The sequence below is a fragment of the Ictalurus punctatus genome, chromosome 23, assembly GCF_001660625.3.
Source record: "Ictalurus punctatus breed USDA103 chromosome 23, Coco_2.0, whole genome shotgun sequence".
In the NCBI taxonomy this organism is placed as follows: Eukaryota; Metazoa; Chordata; class Actinopteri; order Siluriformes; family Ictaluridae; genus Ictalurus; species Ictalurus punctatus.
In genome coordinates, this window is record NC_030438.2 from 20,735,891 (window position 1) to 20,753,185 (window position 17,295).

Below are 17,295 nucleotides of genomic sequence, written 5' to 3' on the forward strand. Positions count from 1 at the left end.
AAGTGGCATCAAACAACATATCTCTCAACACTAAAAAGATGATAAAAATAATACTGTAGCAAAGTTAGGAATAAGACCACCACAGAAACATGCACACCGTCAGTATGTGGTAGCGATGACTTCAGGAATTTTTTTAATAACAAAATAAAAAATATCAGGCAAAAAAAAAAATCAGACTATTAACTTAAAACCAGACAAATTGATAACTAGCCCTGTTGATAATGATATAACTATATCAGATTCCCTTGTTTGTGTTGCTTGACCTTAGTGCAGCTTTTGATACCATTGATCATAATAAAGAAACGTTTGGTGTTCCACAAGGTTCTGTTTTAGGCCCACTGCTTTTTTCTCTATACGTGCTACCTATCGGTAAAATTATTCTTTACTTCTAGGTTGGATTAGTGTAATGCCTTACTGTATGGATATGACCACATCACCCCGATCTTATCCGCACTGCATTGGCTCCCAATGAAATTTCACATTGATAAAATACTATTATTAACCTATAAAGCACTGAATGGTCTCATGCCACAGTAGCTGACTGAACTTCTGCTATATTATGATCCGTCACGCCTACTTCCATCACAGGGTGCAGGCTATTTGCTGGTACCTGGAATAGTGAAGGCTACAGCAGAGGGAAGAGCTTTCTCTTACAAAGCCCCACAGTTATGGAACAGTCTTCCAATTAGTGTTCGGGACTCAGACACAGTCTCAGTGTTTAAGTCCAGGCTGAAAACATACTTGGTCAGTCAATCATTTTGTGAATGGTTTTTTCTAAGGTAAAGGCTCTGCTTGCACTCTGCACACAACGTACATCGTCTTTAACCATTACATGACAAGAGCATACCTAATAATCTGTGTTCTCTTTTTCCCCCCTCTCTCTTTCTTCTTCTCCTTCTCAGAAATACATTAGCATGCCAGACAGACTGCACATCTGTGGTGTGGCTTGTTGATGGGTGAGAGACCTTAAATGTTCATGAGGAGAGTAAAAGGTGAAGATGTGTTATGAGGAGTTTGTGATCAAATGGGGCCTGGGCAGGGTCATGGCATGGACAGGGTGGGGTCAGGGTGTAAGGGCTGAGCTGGGATAAGTAAGTCAGAGACCCTGGTTGAGACACTGCAGTACAGGCGTGTAAAAACTGCTGTGTCTGTGGTGTAACAGGATGTGCAGGTGTTTAATCCCTCAACAGAATCGAAGTCGTTTCTCCTCCCTGAAGAGTGTCTCTTCCTCTGCACTGATCTGATTCCCCTTCAAACTGCACACATTCACACACAAACATTAAAACTGTGATTAGAATAACAGCATGATAAACAACTCACTCCTTTTCCATCACACCTGTGTGTGTGTGTGTGTGTGTGTGTGTGTGTGTGTGTGTGTCTTACTTGACTTCTTTAATTGTTGTATTGTGTTTCAGACCTTCAGTGAGCTGGTCAACTCCACGAGCCGAAAACTGATTGTCAATTAACCTGAACACACACACACAAAGATTTAGGGTTAGATTCAATAAGATCAGCACATTAATGCACAATACACAATAATTCATAAAAACACACTCTCTGATATAATTTATTCCGCATGATCCTGTGTCAGCAAATAGGAAACTGTGGGGTGATGTTTCGGTTGTAATTAAATAAAGATTATTAATATTGCACAGTGCTCCAGGCTTGTGTCCTGAAGGTTTTTTTTCTTCGTACCCCAGTAACAGAGACCAAAATAACTGAAAATTTTACAGTGAGTTCTTGTGCCCAGGTGAAGTTCCTGAAGTCTACAGTGATGTTATCTCAATCTTCATTTAACACTTATCTAATACTTGAGCAGATAAAGTATGAAATGGCATTCAAGATTCCCAAGGGGACTGAACCATGGGAAAGTGGACAAGGGTACAATAAAAAGTGTGTGTGGCCTGGGCTCGTACATGAGGTGTGTAAGTGCTGAATTCTTCTGAAACGCTTTAGCTAGCTCCACCGCTGCATCATCCGAGATGTTGTTTTGAATCAGCCTGAAAAACACTAAAAGGTAAATTACATGCAATACACATAATAATATTCCTATTTATACACATATTAAATACATTAATATACTGCACATATGCACATGACACACACAAACACACACACACTTTAACACGTCTTTAACATGTATTAAAGTAAACATGTGGCACTAAAATGAGTGAGATGTAAAGAAAGTGATGAGCACCAGAAGATGTGAAGGCTGGAATTTAGCGTTAGAGCTCTCGCTAAACTTGTTCCTCCCTCAGAGGTGATCCCGTTTGCTGACAGACTAACAATAACAATGTTACAGAAAGAAAAATTGTTATTTTCATTTGCATTTTTAAATAACAGTTAATATATTTAGTCTTAAACATCCCAGTAAAGTGAATTCTGATTAAAACACTGTTCACTAGTGTGAGATCATTTCTTGTTTATTTTCATTTCCCCAACGATCATCCCACCTGTACACCTGATATAGTTTTATAATCAAATGCACCTGAGATTCGTTAAGCTGCTATGGTTCTTTATTGCCTCAGCAAAAGCGTGAGCACCATCGTCTCCAATGCTGTTCCCCCACATGCTAAACACAAATGTATGTTAAAGCATAACTGCACATTTTTATTCGTCTATTCAGGTTTAATATTTGTGCTTGTGGGTCTGTGAGTTGTTGTTTTACCCGACATCGAAGATGGATTTGCTTTTCCGAATAGCTTCAGCAAGAAACGTTGCACCCACGGCTGTGATATAATTATAGCCCAGCCTACACACATCAAAAACCATTACACAAATCATTAATTATTATAATTTATACACAGTTGTGATGTGGAGTCATTGTGTCTGTGATGGAAGACAGAAACTCCACAATCAGAGCCAAAAATACACACAAACAATGAAACTATGAACTAGAGCCAAGAAAATCGAGTGGAGTAACTAAGAACACAAGCAGACAAGACAAAATGTGACAGAGAACATGGAAACCAGGCAACTAGGAAACACCGCTGAGTAACAGTGTTTAAACTGGTGTTTAAAATGTAATATCATTGCATTCCTACTTGACGGTTCTAAGGTGAGGACACTCGTCGATTATCTGTGCCACCAGTTTGGCTCCAACATCCGTGATGTGATTCTTGTAAAGTCTAAAAATGTATTAACAGATAAACATTTGATTATGAATTTATATCCAATGTAATAAATAAATAAATACAAAGCTAATATTCATTAGTTTAAATGAAATTACCCCAAAACCTTAACGATTTTCTGTTTGATGAGTTCTGCAGCCAAAACTTCCACACTGCTGTCGGTGAGCTGATTCACACAAAACCTGAAACATTTACACAAAAGGTGCATGTAACTGCTTCATCCTGATTAGGGTCACCATGTGAATTCACATTTCTCTAAAAGTAGTAGCATTCATGCAACCAGGAAGATGAACACTGGGAAAAGGGATACACTGGTAATGCTTGAAACAAGGTAACATGGGGAACAGGGTATATCCACTGGGAAAGTTTTTATAGGTGAGCTGTTTAAAACTGTCTTACCTGACTACGGTCAATTTGCTGAACAAAGGAATGAGCTGCTTCACACCATAGTCGCTGATGTTGTTGTTGTCCAGATCGACTGCTAAACACTTCCTGTGGTGATGAAGGACGAAGTTGAGAGCGCTGCAGTCGGCTGAGTAGATGTTACAGTATGCCAGTTTGAGGTAACCTACTGCAATTCCTTTAGCTGTGACACGAGCCACGTCCTCGCTGTGTGTCTCAAATATACAGCGCAGCATCCACAGGAAGTTTGGCATCACATGTACTTTATTTCCCTTGATGTCAGTGCTTGGGGTGCGAGGCAGGCCGCTCAGGTGTGTCTTTACACTGGAGGAAAGGTAGGACTTCAACATCTTTCGCTTTGTCTTCAGGGATGATGGCGGAACAAGGTGCTCCAGGAGGACGGCATTGGATTTGGACAGCAGGCCACATAGGAACAGGTTTGTGAACTGAAAATGCTCATTCGTCTGAAAGGGATCTGAATTTCTAGGATGAGATGAAGTCCCCAAACAGGACAGGCAGGTCAAATGGGATGACTTATGGTACTCACACTTAGAGAAGAACCTCAGGATCCCATCAGGAATGACGTGCAGATCCAAGACGAGACAAAATGCAGCCAGAAATGCCTGGAGTGTCACATGAAGGAACTCGTATGTTGCAAAAGTGCCACATGCATCGTAGTGGCTGACGGGCCTCAGAAATCCGACCTGTACGTCGTCGTCACTCAGGCCACAAGATGAAACCTCATCGTGTGTGTAAATGAAGCTGCTCTTTTCCAGACCCAGCAGTGCAAGCTTAGCAAAGGCAGAGAGCATCTTCAGCCCTGATTTAAATGTGTCTGCGGTGCAGCGTGTGCTTCTCCTCAGGAGTCCAGCACTCTTACTGCTCCGGCTCAGGAACACCTCTGACAGCAGGAGGAAGATGTTGGTGAGAGTGATGCATGAGTCCGGCAGCTCGACATCATCATACATACTTTGAAGGTGCTTAAAGCTCTTGAAAATGATCCAGCTGAATAATGGGAAAGAGCAGAGACCACAGAGGTGAGGGTTCGCGTCCAGCTGCACAGACACCAAGTCCCTCTGCTCCTGCAGGGGAAAATGATGAGACAGATATTGTCTCAGATTTTCTGGTGAGAAACCTCTAAGAAACACTTTCTTCCGGATCACTCTGCTCTGAATTTCTGTGCCTGTCCGAGCCGTTAGGATTTTTCTGGAACCTCTGAGCAATTTTCCTGTCAACAGGTTCATGAGAACTAAAAGTGGGTGTGTCCTTTCCTCAGGAGACACCACCTGTGGCATGTTTTCTAAATCAAAGTCCATCTGAATTTCATCATATCCATCAAACGTGAAAAGTATGGACTCTGGAAATCGCAGGATGTAGCTGAACACCTCGCCATCCGGGTCTCCATCTGGATAACAATTATGTTTGAATATTAGATCCTTCAGTGAGATCTCATCAGTCTCCTTAAAGGTGCTGAACATCCTGCATCTGAATGTGAAGAAGAACTTTGCTCTGGTGTTCAGCTCTCTTTTGGACCACAGGTTCTGGAGTCTCTGGAGCACAATGGATTTTCCCACTCCAGCATCACCCGTGATTAAGATGGTCTCAGCCTGCTGGTTAAACACACCTTCTTCTCCCAGAATCTCATCCAGACTCTTCAGGAAGCCCAGACTCTCTCCTCGCTCATTCAAGATTTCCATCTGTGTGTCTGTGTAAAGCTCCTCCAGACGTGTTTCCTCCTTCTGAGAGTATGAGGTGAGGAACTGAGTGTCTCTGCCGAGTTCCTGCCTGAGTTTTTCACTGTATCTGCTAACTGAACACAGAACCCAGTGTTAATGCAGTAATCATTTGGTTGTGAAATTATTTTTATGTGATTTTAATTAAAACACTCACTGGGGTCAGTGTTAATCACAGGTATGTCCTTCACACACTCCACAGGTTTGTAATGAATTGTGTTAAACCAAGGTTGAAGATCAATGAAGGCGTCATACGCCTGGTGGAGAATGTGAATAAAATACGCAGAGGCTTCTTCACCTTTACTCTGCACCAACTCCAAGATTTTACGCACCTGATAATAAAAAAGTTTTTTGGCCTTTAGGATCAAGGGAACCATATTTAAGTGTGTGTGTGTGTGTGTGTGTGTGTGTGTGTGTGAGAGAGAGAGAGAGAGATTTTAGTACCTGCTCTGTTTTAGTGGCTGAACGTTGGATGATCTCGATGTCTTCATTGCAGATGAAACCATTCATCTTCAGATTGTCTAAAACGCACTGTGTGTTTTTCACGTGTTCCACTAAAACCTCTCTGTGAATTGTGAGTAACTTACAGGTGTCGAGCAGAGCTTCAGCTCCATCCTGATCCACACAGCCCATCATCAGAATCAAGGAGTCTTCACTCTCTACAAAACTCTCACACTAGCTCCCTTCTGTCCAATTTTATTCCAAGTCTAATTCCCATCTGCGGGAAACGCTGTGCGTCAGAAACAAGCAGCCATCACACAATAACATGCTGACATCAGATCAGTTCCCTGTTCACAAGGCTGTCTGTATGTGGCCTGTAGGGAGCGCTGTGTATCGGAAAAGAAACAATTTCACCCAGAACTTTCTGTCCATGAACAATACTGGAACCTGAGGAGTGGAAATGAAGACTGAGTTACAGCCTGGATGAAGTGACTCTCAGATTCTTTTAGAAATATTTAGTGCAGCTACAATTAATTTCATGCAAGTAATCAGTTAAATAATCAGTTCTCTGTGATTCATTAGCAGGACAATTAGCAGTAGAACGTCCTTAATGCAGACAGTTATTTATCCTTCAGTTTACTGCTGACATTATTTGTAATATTTAAGGCTGTTTGTTTCACCAAAAGCAAAAAACAAACAAACAAACAAACAAACAAAAAAACTGTGCTGCCTAACATAGACCTTGATTTATTAAGGATTGTGCAAACTTCATAAACATGGTAATTATTTATAATTGCACGATCCGGTGTCACCCAGGTGAGGACGGGTTCACTTTTTAGTCTGGCTCCTCTGAAGGATTTTTCCTAATATCAGCTGAGGGAGTTTTTCCTCACCATTGTGGCTCACTAGAACTATGGCTCATTGACAAAAATCATGTGGCTCTCCAGGTGTCTCACCCTGTACCAATATATGATCGTTAAAAACCTAGATACATCACTAGAGATCAGTTTCCTGCAGAAAATGCAAAGTCAATTACAATTCCTTTGATGTACAGCATACAGAAGTTAATGAAAAGTCAGTTTACAATAATATATTTCAAGTTACTAAAGACAGTGCATGTATGCTGTGCTCTGCGCAAGTGTCGCGAAACCAATCAACGGCAAACTACGTTTCTATGGTAACCTGTCACGCTTAGTTTCAAGCAGCTACCTAGCTCGATTTGTGAAGATGATGAAAAAAAAGAATTCAGAGGAGCATCGAAAATCTCAAAGCAACCAGTCTGAAACGTGCTTTTTTAAAGCTCTGCTGTGTCTGATTTGCACAAAAAGTATTGCCTTGTTTAAAAATTTAAGTGTAAAAAAATTTATTAAGTACTAGATGTGTTGCGGAATTTAACATGTAACATTTTAATTATATTCTGCTTTAATGGACTGAATGACTCGAAAAAGATGCGTTCATTTTGCTGAACGAGATTCAAAGATCCGAGTCAGTAAAATGATCCGAACTTCCAATCACTACTTTATATAGTGCAGTTGCCTTTTCGCGTGATGTCATATCCGGTTGCTGCCCATATTCGCAACGGTCTCCGAAGAAATATCGCGTGCTGAAAGTCTAGTGTGACCGCCCCTTTAATGCGCGCTCGCGGAGGAGTTCACCTCAGAGACCGCAGCTCACAGACAGCTAGCCATTAGCTTAGCATAATTTAGTGTAGTACATCAGCGTGGAGTCGGAAGTGTGTGTTGTATTGGGAAACACCTGAAAAGCCGAGTGTGTATCGGAGCTGTTAGAGCTCAAAGTGTAAATAAACCATGCTTTAGTACTTTTATAAAACCAGACATTAAGAAACAGTGTTTAGTGAAGAGGTTAAACTGAGGTTTATTTGTTTGTTTACATTTTATTCCGCGCTACAGCTGAGAACAGACGGAGAGTGAAACTTAAACACAAAAAACAAACACTAGGGAAAATAAAGTGACTGATTAAATGCACCTACCGTTTCCCAGGATCCTGTCCTCTTTCCCCTGACAGCGTTCTGTCCTGTACTGCGGTAAATAACGCGAATAAAACAAGAATGAAAATGAAAGTGGATTTAAAGTTGCGTGCAGAAGGAGCTGAGGAAATGGCGAGTATGAGCAGTGATAAATCACCCACACGAAGGATTTATCAGGAAGTGGAAGTGAAAAAATTATGAAATGTGAGTCAGTTCTTCACTTTGCAGATCACTGAGGTGACCAGCTTGTGAAAATCCTTCACATGATTCCTACTTGATATAATTTAGTTCTGATTTCTGCAGAGTTTCATGAACTGAAATATGGTTCTCTTTGTCATGTTTCTTAATCAGAAGTAAAGCTCTAACAAAACAAAACAATTCCTCAGGAGTAAAAAGGAAGAAAATGGCTTAAGATTTCATTCTGATTCCACTGAAAGATCTTAACATCTAAAGCCTACTGTACTGATGGAAAAGCTTTACTGACGAATGATGAGTTCACTACAGGAAATGAGTTCTCATCCACATCTGTCTCTGTCTCATCACCTGACGGTGTTTAAACACGAGCCTCGTCCTCGTTGCTTCACTCCACTGATCTCTGTTCACACATGTCTGCTGATGTCACTAACACTACTGTAGTAACTGTTTCAAACTAGGAAGTGGAATTTCATGTAGTATGTGTGGTGAACACAGTTGCACGGAGAGATACAAACAGTGAAATGTCCCACTGTGGTTATTGGAAGTATATGCACTCTTGGAACCCTGCTCAACCAATCCAATAAGTGGACCAGAACTAATTGGAACTAACTGTTGTATAATAGAAATGATATACATTGGTGATCCGTGATTGGTGCTTAGACATTTAGCTTTGCGGCCCCCTCTTGCCACTCCACACTAGTTCCAGGGCCAGACTGGGACAAAAAGTCAGACTGGGAGTCTCCCACCCACCCTGGCCACCCCACACTAGCTCTGTGTTCCACCCTGGCCACCCCACACTGGATCTGCTGTTGTTTATAACAATACAAACACAAATCACATTTTGCTAATTTTATTTTTCTTTCCAGGTACAGATGTGAAGTAATCATTCAGTCCAAACAATATAAAGACATCTTTTACTAGTTACTCCTTAAACTAATTAAACTACATTATACAGGTTTTATCTCACACAGGCTGACTCTTTTTTTTTTTTTGGAGTTTTTGAGTGCAGCACACACCTCATCCATTACAGGAAGTGACCCATCATATTTGTTGGTTTTGATGGACTTCAGTTTGTCTTGATAAGCTTTGGGTAAGCGGTTCTGCTCAGCTCCCATCATTATCACCTGAAATACCAAAAACCGAGAAGAGCAGACTTCAGTGTGAATACAGACCGGAGACAGAGTTGCCTCTATATAAAATCATTAAAAACTTTTTATTGTAATTTTTCAGTGCAAGTTAAAAGATTTAATTTAGTTAGCCAAGAACAAAACTGAGTGCACACACACACACAGTATAGTGTTAAGGTACACATGTTTTAAGTGTAGGAGCAAAAATTCATGTTTGAAATTGTCACAGAACATTAGTCAAAATACTGAAATGTATTCCTGAGAGATTGAAATAATTTCAGCTTTCTTCAATTAAATATAGATTGAATATAATATAGTACAGATTAAATATAGATGTTCTCTAAAGTTTTGATATTATGTAATGTTTATATGAATTCTAAATAATATGTGCACCATGAATATGCCAGTAGTTTTCAAAATTTTCTGCATGAGGCCCTCCCTTGTGTAGCGTGCATCCCTTTATGACCCCCTACAGTCGATATACACTAATATATCAACGGATGTCTCAGTTTGGTGTGTGTCTTAGTGTGCTATGTATAATTGATTTAACTTATTAATAGTTCAAATGTTGACAATCCCAAGTTACACACAGGTAAAATGAATAAAAAAAAAAATAATGTTCTAGAATTTCAATGCGGCCCCCTGGCGCCATCTGGTGGCATAAAGGAATAAATGCACTTCCTTATCTTTGCTTTGATTTGATCACCGTCCATATGTGTGTTGTTTGTCTCCACCACTGTCTTGTGATTGTGGCGGAGACAAACAAAACGCTATTCAAACCCATCTGTTGTGTTCTGTCATTGTGAAGTCTTATCATGCTTTATATTTGTTAAGTCCGAGCTTCCCCCCCCCCAAGTTTTGCCTGTATTTCTTTGTCTCCCTGGTTTCCTGTTTCTTGTTTTTCTTCCTGGTTTTGACCTCACACCTGTTTTCTGGTTTCATGATTATTATCCTAATTTATCTGCCTGCCTGTGTTTGATCCATGCCTGGATTTATGACTGTGATATTTGGACTACCTTAAATAGTGACCACATGCCAAAGTGTCCTTGGGCAAGACACTGAACCCCAAGTTGCTACCGATGGCAATTTAGCACCTTGCATGGTAGATCTGCTACCACTGGTGTGTGAGTGTGTGTGTGAATAGGTGAATGAGACACAGTGTAAAGCGCTTTGGATAAAAGCGCTATATAAGTGTGCCATTTACCATTTACCAAATAAATCCAATGCTTCTCTTTTGCAATTTTGTCCTGCCACTTCACCTCTACACCACACATTATAGTATCACACTATCCAGCTGTTACCATGGGAACCATGGCATTGATCTGTGAGCAGAAACACATTTGTTCTTTCAGAGTAGAAGCTAAGCTTGTAAAAAATGTATTTTATGGGATGGGTTGCTTTCATTATGAAACTCATCAGTGGTGTGAATTTGGAGACTGACAAGCACCATGATCACGTACATCAGTTAATGCCAGTCCCCTCATGGTCCTAATGTCCATCAATTTCCCAAGTTACTCATCAGCTGTGCGTGTAACACTGTTACACTGAGCTTCTGTAACAAATCAACTTACACCCTAACGCCTAAACTCTTACGCCCTTAACCCTAACACCTACAGTCTATCCGTACATTTAACTCTAACCCCTAACCCTTTCTCTGAGTATGAGTGTTTAGTTGAGGTGTTCGTTACCTTCAGGTAGTGTGGAGACGGCAGCGCCTGAACACGGCTGTTCATGATGTAGGTACGACAGGTGAGTATGTGACCATGACTCAACACATTGACTGACACAGGAGAATACACACCTGATCTCACACCCTCCTGTCTGAACACACACACACACACACACACACACACACACACACACACACACACACACATCAGACTAGAGAATACACTCCTGACCTCATACCCTCGTGTTTGTACACGAGACACAGTGTGTACCTGTCCAGGTGGGTCATATGGGCGGTGTTAATTCTCCACACCACACCCCACACAGTGCCTCTGCCACTTGGCTCAATTGAAGCCACGCCTCCATGCCAGCGCTTGCTCTCCACACCCTTATGGTTCCCAAACACCAGCTTGTAATCCTGAACAAAAGAAAATGAACACTGTGTGTCACATATGCTTCAAGCCACTGTACTCAAAACAAACTAATCCTAAGGCTGAATTTAACAGAATTATATTAGAAATCTAACTTTCCAAGCTGGTAAAACACCCACAATAAGTTTTTTCAAGTAGAAAATGATGCAAAGGGAATTCGGTTTACTGTGCACTGCCTTAGTGTTGTGACATCAGGTGTATAATATTAATAATAATAACAATAATGTAGTCTTATAATGTAAATTGATAATGTAGCCTTAGTGTAGTGTTAATGTAGCATTACTAATGTGATAAGGTATTGTTCACGTAGCAACAATAAAGTGTGTATGTGTTTGTACCTGAAGCTTGGCTACACAGTGCCGTGTGGCTGAAGGATTGTTCAGTTGCAGTCTCTCCTTCAGCAGGTTGCTGCCATACGCAAAGTACAGAAATGTTTGAGGGTCTGTCAGTGTGTCTGTTTGAGTGTGTGTGAGGCAGAGAGAGAGAGAGAGAGAGAGAGTGTTAGGGGTGTGTTGAGGTTTTAACCAACCTTTATTGTAACATTACAAAACAAATACCCCAAACTCTATCGCATCACAATTACTATGCCTTAAAATAAAATATTTACACACACACACACACACACACACACACATACTCCTCTTTAAAAATGAAACACACAACCATTCATAAATCACACACACACAAACAGGTTACTAACCAGCTGCAAGAACCAGACTGACCGCCACTGAGATGAATATGATATTCAATGTGAATCTGAACGCCATCATTTCAGGTTTGAGCTGCATGTCACTGAGCCTATTTCAGCTGCTGCTGCATTCCACACTGACAAACACACACACACACACACACACACACACACACACACACCTGCACCCCCCACCCCCCCCCCACCCCCCCCGCCTTACTAGTCCTGTATTTAGGATTTTAACTAGATTTTTGTTCCTGTACTTGTCAAAACATGCACTGGGTGGATAAACCAACAACCAATAAAAAAGCATGGAAATGAATTTGTGTGTGTGTGTGTGTGTGTGTGTGTGTTTGGGGTGGGGTTGCAGACACATTGCACAATGCAGAATAGATCATGCTGTCAGAAACCTGTAGGCCGCTGGTTCTCTAACTTTTGGCTGTTGGTCAGCTTCCACAGTAAAATAATTTTCAATTAGCCCACAGTATAATCACCCAGACTTTATTTGGGCAAATATGTATCTTTTCATTAGCCTAGTTTTTAACCCACTACCTTTCCAAGGGACCAATTAGGCTTACAGCTATGATAACTAAATTATTACCGCAACAACCTTGATACATGTTGATTGTCAACCAATGTCATGTGATTTCATAAAAGCAGTACATTTAGTGACCCTCTGGATCCACATCACAGACCACTGGGGCTCCCTGGAGCCCAATTTGAGAAACATGGCTATAGGCAACTCCATGTTACCCTGGCTCCATGATGCCTAAAGCATGGAGCACTAATGTGAAATCTCCACTGGGAATCTCTGTTCAACAGATTTTAAACACACTCCATGGTCTTTATTCTGAAGCAGTATAAACTGTTTAGCAGTGCAAAATGGAGGTCCGTGGCTCTTTCTGTGGGACAAAGAACTGGCTTCCACCTCTTGGCCTGTGAACTCTTGGAGCTTGAAGTACCCTGGAACAAAAGTCTGGTAAGCTGTGCACCCACTCTCTCTCTATGCTGGCATATGATTCTGTGCATTTTCCTCTCTCTAAACTCTGACCTGCCCAACAGTAATATGATGGTACAGAATTTCTACCAGATGGATTACTTCTTCAACTCTATGTTTATGAAGTCTTTGGCCCTAAGCCCGATGAGAGAGATACAGATGTGGCCATAAAAATGTGTGTTTTTTCGTGCAGGATCAGGAAGCCTATCAGTCAGAACAGTGTCTTAGAATTAAATACATTTGCTACACTTCCCAGAATATCCACCAGGTGGTTCATGGACTCAAGTGCTCCCACCAGTGCCAAACTGCATCTCTCGTAAGGAGTCCTCCCTCTCTTAGTGGCTGTAATTAATTATCATAAATATCATCATCTGTTTTTATTGGAAGCCTAAAATGTTGTTGTCTATTTTTGCTAATTCCACAGTTTATTTTACAAACATTTTCTGCGTTAGTCAAAAGAAAAAATATTATTTAATAAAGATAAAGTTAAATCGTTTTTAAAGTGAACTATCAGTGAAAAGTTTTTAAATACCTGTTCATTCTTTATCATCAAATAATAGCTAAACAAAGCTATGAAATAACCTGTTCAGAAAATCCTGCACCCAAACGAAATTTGACGCAATATTTTGCTGTCCATTACATGTAAACTGTCCCTCTATATGATGTTGGTATCATTGTAAAGATGAAAAATAAGTGGTCTGATTACGCTAATGCAGCCAAAAAAAAAGCCTGTATAAAATTTCCTATTGTCATGAGATTCGAACTTGGCGCTCAATAATTTTTCACATACTGGATGGATCTGTTTATTTAATTAAAAAGATTTTTTTTACACACATTTCTGCATTGTTCAAAAGAAACAAAGTGTCATGTATTTACTAGAAAAAACAAATACGATGATGGAGTGTCTTTTCTATTGATGGTTTTTATTTGCTGATTAACTACAAAGAATTTCCAATACAAATCAACATGGATGAAACTCTCATTCTGTGCACGCACATAATGACGCACCAAATTTTTTTTCGTGCGCTGAGAGGTGATAATAGTGGTAAATCCCCTTTGTCAGATTCTTTGTCAAAAACACAAAGAATTTCCATGTTGATGAACCCAATCCTGAAGTCTGATTTAGCTAACTTAATCCTCAACATCCATTTCTTGCATTCATTAAGCTGCTGTCTCAGCTTTCTATTGTGATAATCATGCCGTTTTTGTACAATTAATATATGTTATTCTCGTAATGCTACGACTTTATTCTCAAAATAGTATACAGTCAAATTAAAAACTATGCAGAAATATAAAACTATGGTCTGCTTTTTACTATTCAGTACACGTCATCCATTTATTTATTTATTATAAATAAAACTTTAGTTTTGTAATGAAAGAAAATAATATAGGCTACTGGCACGATTATATTTTTGTTTACAAAACAGTGATATTTTGTTACGTTGTATTAAGTATAGACAAGAATGCATTGCAATTTAAACATGTAATATAACATAATGCTTGAATGTACTACTAATTCTTTCATTCTATAGCTTTGATGCATTAAAATTGTCACAGGAGGGTGTGGTGTGGAGAGTCACTTATTCCTTGAGAGGTGATAATAGATGGGGGGTTTAATCCACACGTCAATAAGTAAATGGCAAAAAAGTAGGATTCTTCCTCTTCAAAAACACAAAGAATTTCTTTGTTGCTGAACCCAATCCTACGGAAGTCATTGCATTATTAATTTTTTTCTTTGTTGTTTTCTCATGATCTCGACATAAAAAGCTGTTTTCTCATAATGTTGTCATGTCATGGCAAACCAGCGACTCCATTTCACAGTTTGCACTGCAAACCACAAACATGGCCACTGACTACCATACAACCCTCAGACATGGTCACCTTCTCCTGCAGACTAATCCCACACACCTGTTCCCAATTACACTCTCAATTACACCACACTACTCAAGACTCTCACACACTTTTTGTGAAGTAACACGTTCAGTTGCTGTAGTCTCTCTCTCACCCCCCCCCCCCCCCCCCCACACACACACACTCACATCAAGCAGGTCTATTGTTTGCTTCTGGTTTTGTTTCTGCTTTGCCTGTCTTTGTTTGTCTTTTGCCTTGCCCTCTGGATATTATACTCGTCATTAAAGCTCTTAACTGCAATTGCATCCTTCCTCAACCCTCATTACATGACAGATTACTTTGCTGTAACATGGATGCAGCAGAATTTTTCCAAGAGGCCCTTTATGAAAGGGAAAAACTGAGGTGAGAGAAGAAGGGGAGATTCTCCCTAATTCGAGCCAATCTGGAATAGCTTGATATGATGTATGCCATCAGGGGGTATGTCAAGGAGGAGCCTTCCAACCAGGCTGGAACCATCTCTCACCCCCCCCATCCCCACTGTGTATCTCGTCCAATCTGCTGAGTCGATGGAGAACATCATTCAGCCTTCCTGCTAGTCTGAGGATGTGGCTCAGTCTCCCTGTTCAGGTGAAGACATTGCTTCGCCTCACGGTGCGACCAAGAGCGCAGCATTTCTTCCCTGCTCTGCCTCGGACATCACTACGCCAGGCTTTGCTTCAGAAGTCGCTCCGCCATCCTGCCCGGCTGAGGACGTCGCTCCGCCATCCTGCCCGGCTGAGGACGTCGCTCCGCCATCCTGCCCGGCTGAGGACGTCTCTCCGCCTTCCTGCTCGGCTGAGGACGTCACTCCGCCTTCCTGCTCGGCTGAGGACGTCGCTCCGCCTTCCTGTTCCACAGAAGCTGACGATCCAGCTTCTCATTCCTGAGTGCTACCTAGGGACCCCAGTGAGCCTGCCCCAGCCTCATGCCTGCTCCTCGGCTCCTTGAGGAGCCTGCTATCTGTGGGACAATGCCTGTTTCGGGACCTGAGGGGCTTTGAAGATGTTTTTCCCAGAGGACCAGGACCGCCGGTGGAGGGAGTGTTTTTTGGCGCTACCGGTGTAGCGCCCTTGGGGGTTGTATGATTTCCCCTTGTGCCAGTGCGGGAGCACACAGCACGCTCTGAAGCTCGAAGCGTGGGTGCGCTTCCGGGTTTTTCAGTGACATTGACATTGTTTACTTTGGACACATGTTTTGTTATGGTGTATGTCCTGTTTCCATAGTCTTTATTGATGATGGAACTCCTGATTGTAGCAGCAGAATGAATTCAAAGGTTTACAGGAATTGGGAGGTTCTTCATCATGCAGCAAGACAATAATCCAAAGTGCACTGCCAACTAAATAAAGGACTTTATGAGGGGAAAAATTGGAAGGTTTTAGTCCGGCCAAGTCAATCACCAGACCTTAACTCAGTTGAGCAGTATTTCACCTCCTGAAGAGGAGACTGAAGGAAGAAACCCCCCGAAATAAACAACAACTGAAAGAGGCTGTGGAAAAAGCCTCGAAAAGCATAGCAAAAGAAGAAACCAACACTTTGGTGATATTCAACCAAATATTAAGTGTTATTTACTTTCATTTACTTCAAGACTTATCTGTTCTTATACTTTTGCTCACATAACAGTTGGGTGATGTGACATAAAAGCTTCTGTTTTCCATCCATCCATCTTATACCGCTTACTCCTTCTTCAGGGTCACGGGGAAACCTGGAGCCAATCCCAGGGAGCATGGGGCACAAGGCGGGGTACACCCTGGACAGGGTGCCAATCCATCGCAGGGCACAATCACATACACACCCACACACCCATTCCGCTTCTGTATTATCATGTTTAAAACCTGTAGATGCAAATGCCAGTATATAAATGCTGAAATACTAAACTCTCATCTCATCGCCATCTTATCTTTTGATCTCAAACCCAAATGTGTCTGTCTATATTTCTCCATCAATGTGCACCTTTTGTTTTCAGTATGTGGTGTGACCCCCTTGTGCAGCAATAATTGCAGATAAACGTTTGGGGTAACTGTTGATCAGTCCTGCACATCAGCTTGGAGGAATTTTATCCTGTTCCTCAGTACAGAACAGCTTCAACTCTGGGATGTTGGTGGGTTTCCTCACATGAGCTGCTTGCTTCAGGTCCTTCACAACATTTATATTGGATTAAGGTCAGGACTTTGACTTGGCCATTCCAAAACATTAACTGTTTATTCTTCTTTAACCGTTCTTTGGTAGAACAACTTGTGTGTTTAGTCATTTTCGTTGTCTAATTTTAGGTCTTGTGTAAAAATCTGATGATGTTTTAGGTCAGTTATGCACAAATATAGAAAATACTAAAGGGTTCACAAACATTCAAGCACCACTTGTATGTATATCCCTAATAATAATAATAATAATAATAATAATGATGATGATGATGGTGATGATAATAATAGCATCAACAATTCTTCTTATGCTCATTGAGTCACATTTGAATAGAATGGTGATGGCTTTGTGGTTTGAAAGTGCAGATAAACATGTAGACATCAGAGAGTTCAGGAACAAAACTCTGTGTATCAGCAGGAAGCTTAAAAACAGGACAGTACAGCTGTGTTTCTTACTGTTACTTACACAC

The 17,295-nt window shown here is 41.0% G+C and overlaps 2 protein-coding genes across 4 annotated transcripts; both read right to left on the bottom strand.

The window, feature by feature from the left end:
- Window positions 1-112: 112 nt before the first annotated feature.
- Window positions 113-8,261, bottom strand: nod1 (nucleotide-binding oligomerization domain containing 1). 2 transcript variants are annotated; one of them, NM_001200067.1, is given in 12 exon segments: window positions 113-1,256; window positions 1,384-1,467; window positions 1,917-2,000; window positions 2,198-2,281; window positions 2,489-2,572; window positions 2,669-2,752; window positions 3,045-3,128; window positions 3,230-3,313; window positions 3,531-5,343; window positions 5,424-5,598; window positions 5,711-6,154; window positions 7,698-7,817. In NM_001200067.1, coding segments are annotated over 11 exon segments (2,841 nt in total). In that variant the 5' UTR covers window positions 5,903-6,154; window positions 7,698-7,817; the 3' UTR covers window positions 113-1,183.
- Window positions 8,262-8,723: 462 nt separating this feature from the next.
- ggctb (gamma-glutamylcyclotransferase b) lies at window positions 8,724-11,987 on the bottom strand. Of its 2 annotated transcripts, NM_001200533.1 has the most exon segments (6): window positions 8,724-8,868; window positions 8,871-9,013; window positions 10,705-10,837; window positions 10,957-11,102; window positions 11,454-11,569; window positions 11,816-11,933. In NM_001200533.1, coding segments are annotated over 6 exon segments (642 nt in total). In that variant the 5' UTR covers window positions 11,904-11,933; the 3' UTR covers window positions 8,724-8,852.
- Between the last annotated feature and the right edge of the window lie 5,308 nt (window positions 11,988-17,295).

Bases quoted from the DNA above. Each gene is read 5' to 3' on its own strand.
- ggctb (XM_017490119.3), bottom strand. From the start codon at position 11,903: ATGCAGCTCAAACCTGAAATGATGGCGTTCAGATTCACATTGAATATC. The intron at 10,838-10,956 runs GTACACACTGTG...GTGTGTGTTCAG, and splicing joins CATATGACCCACCTGGACAG to ACAGGAGGGTGTGAGATCAG. The intron at 9,014-10,704 runs GTAACGAACACC...TTGGTATTTCAG, and splicing joins CGTCTCCACACTACCTGAAG to GTGATAATGATGGGAGCTGA.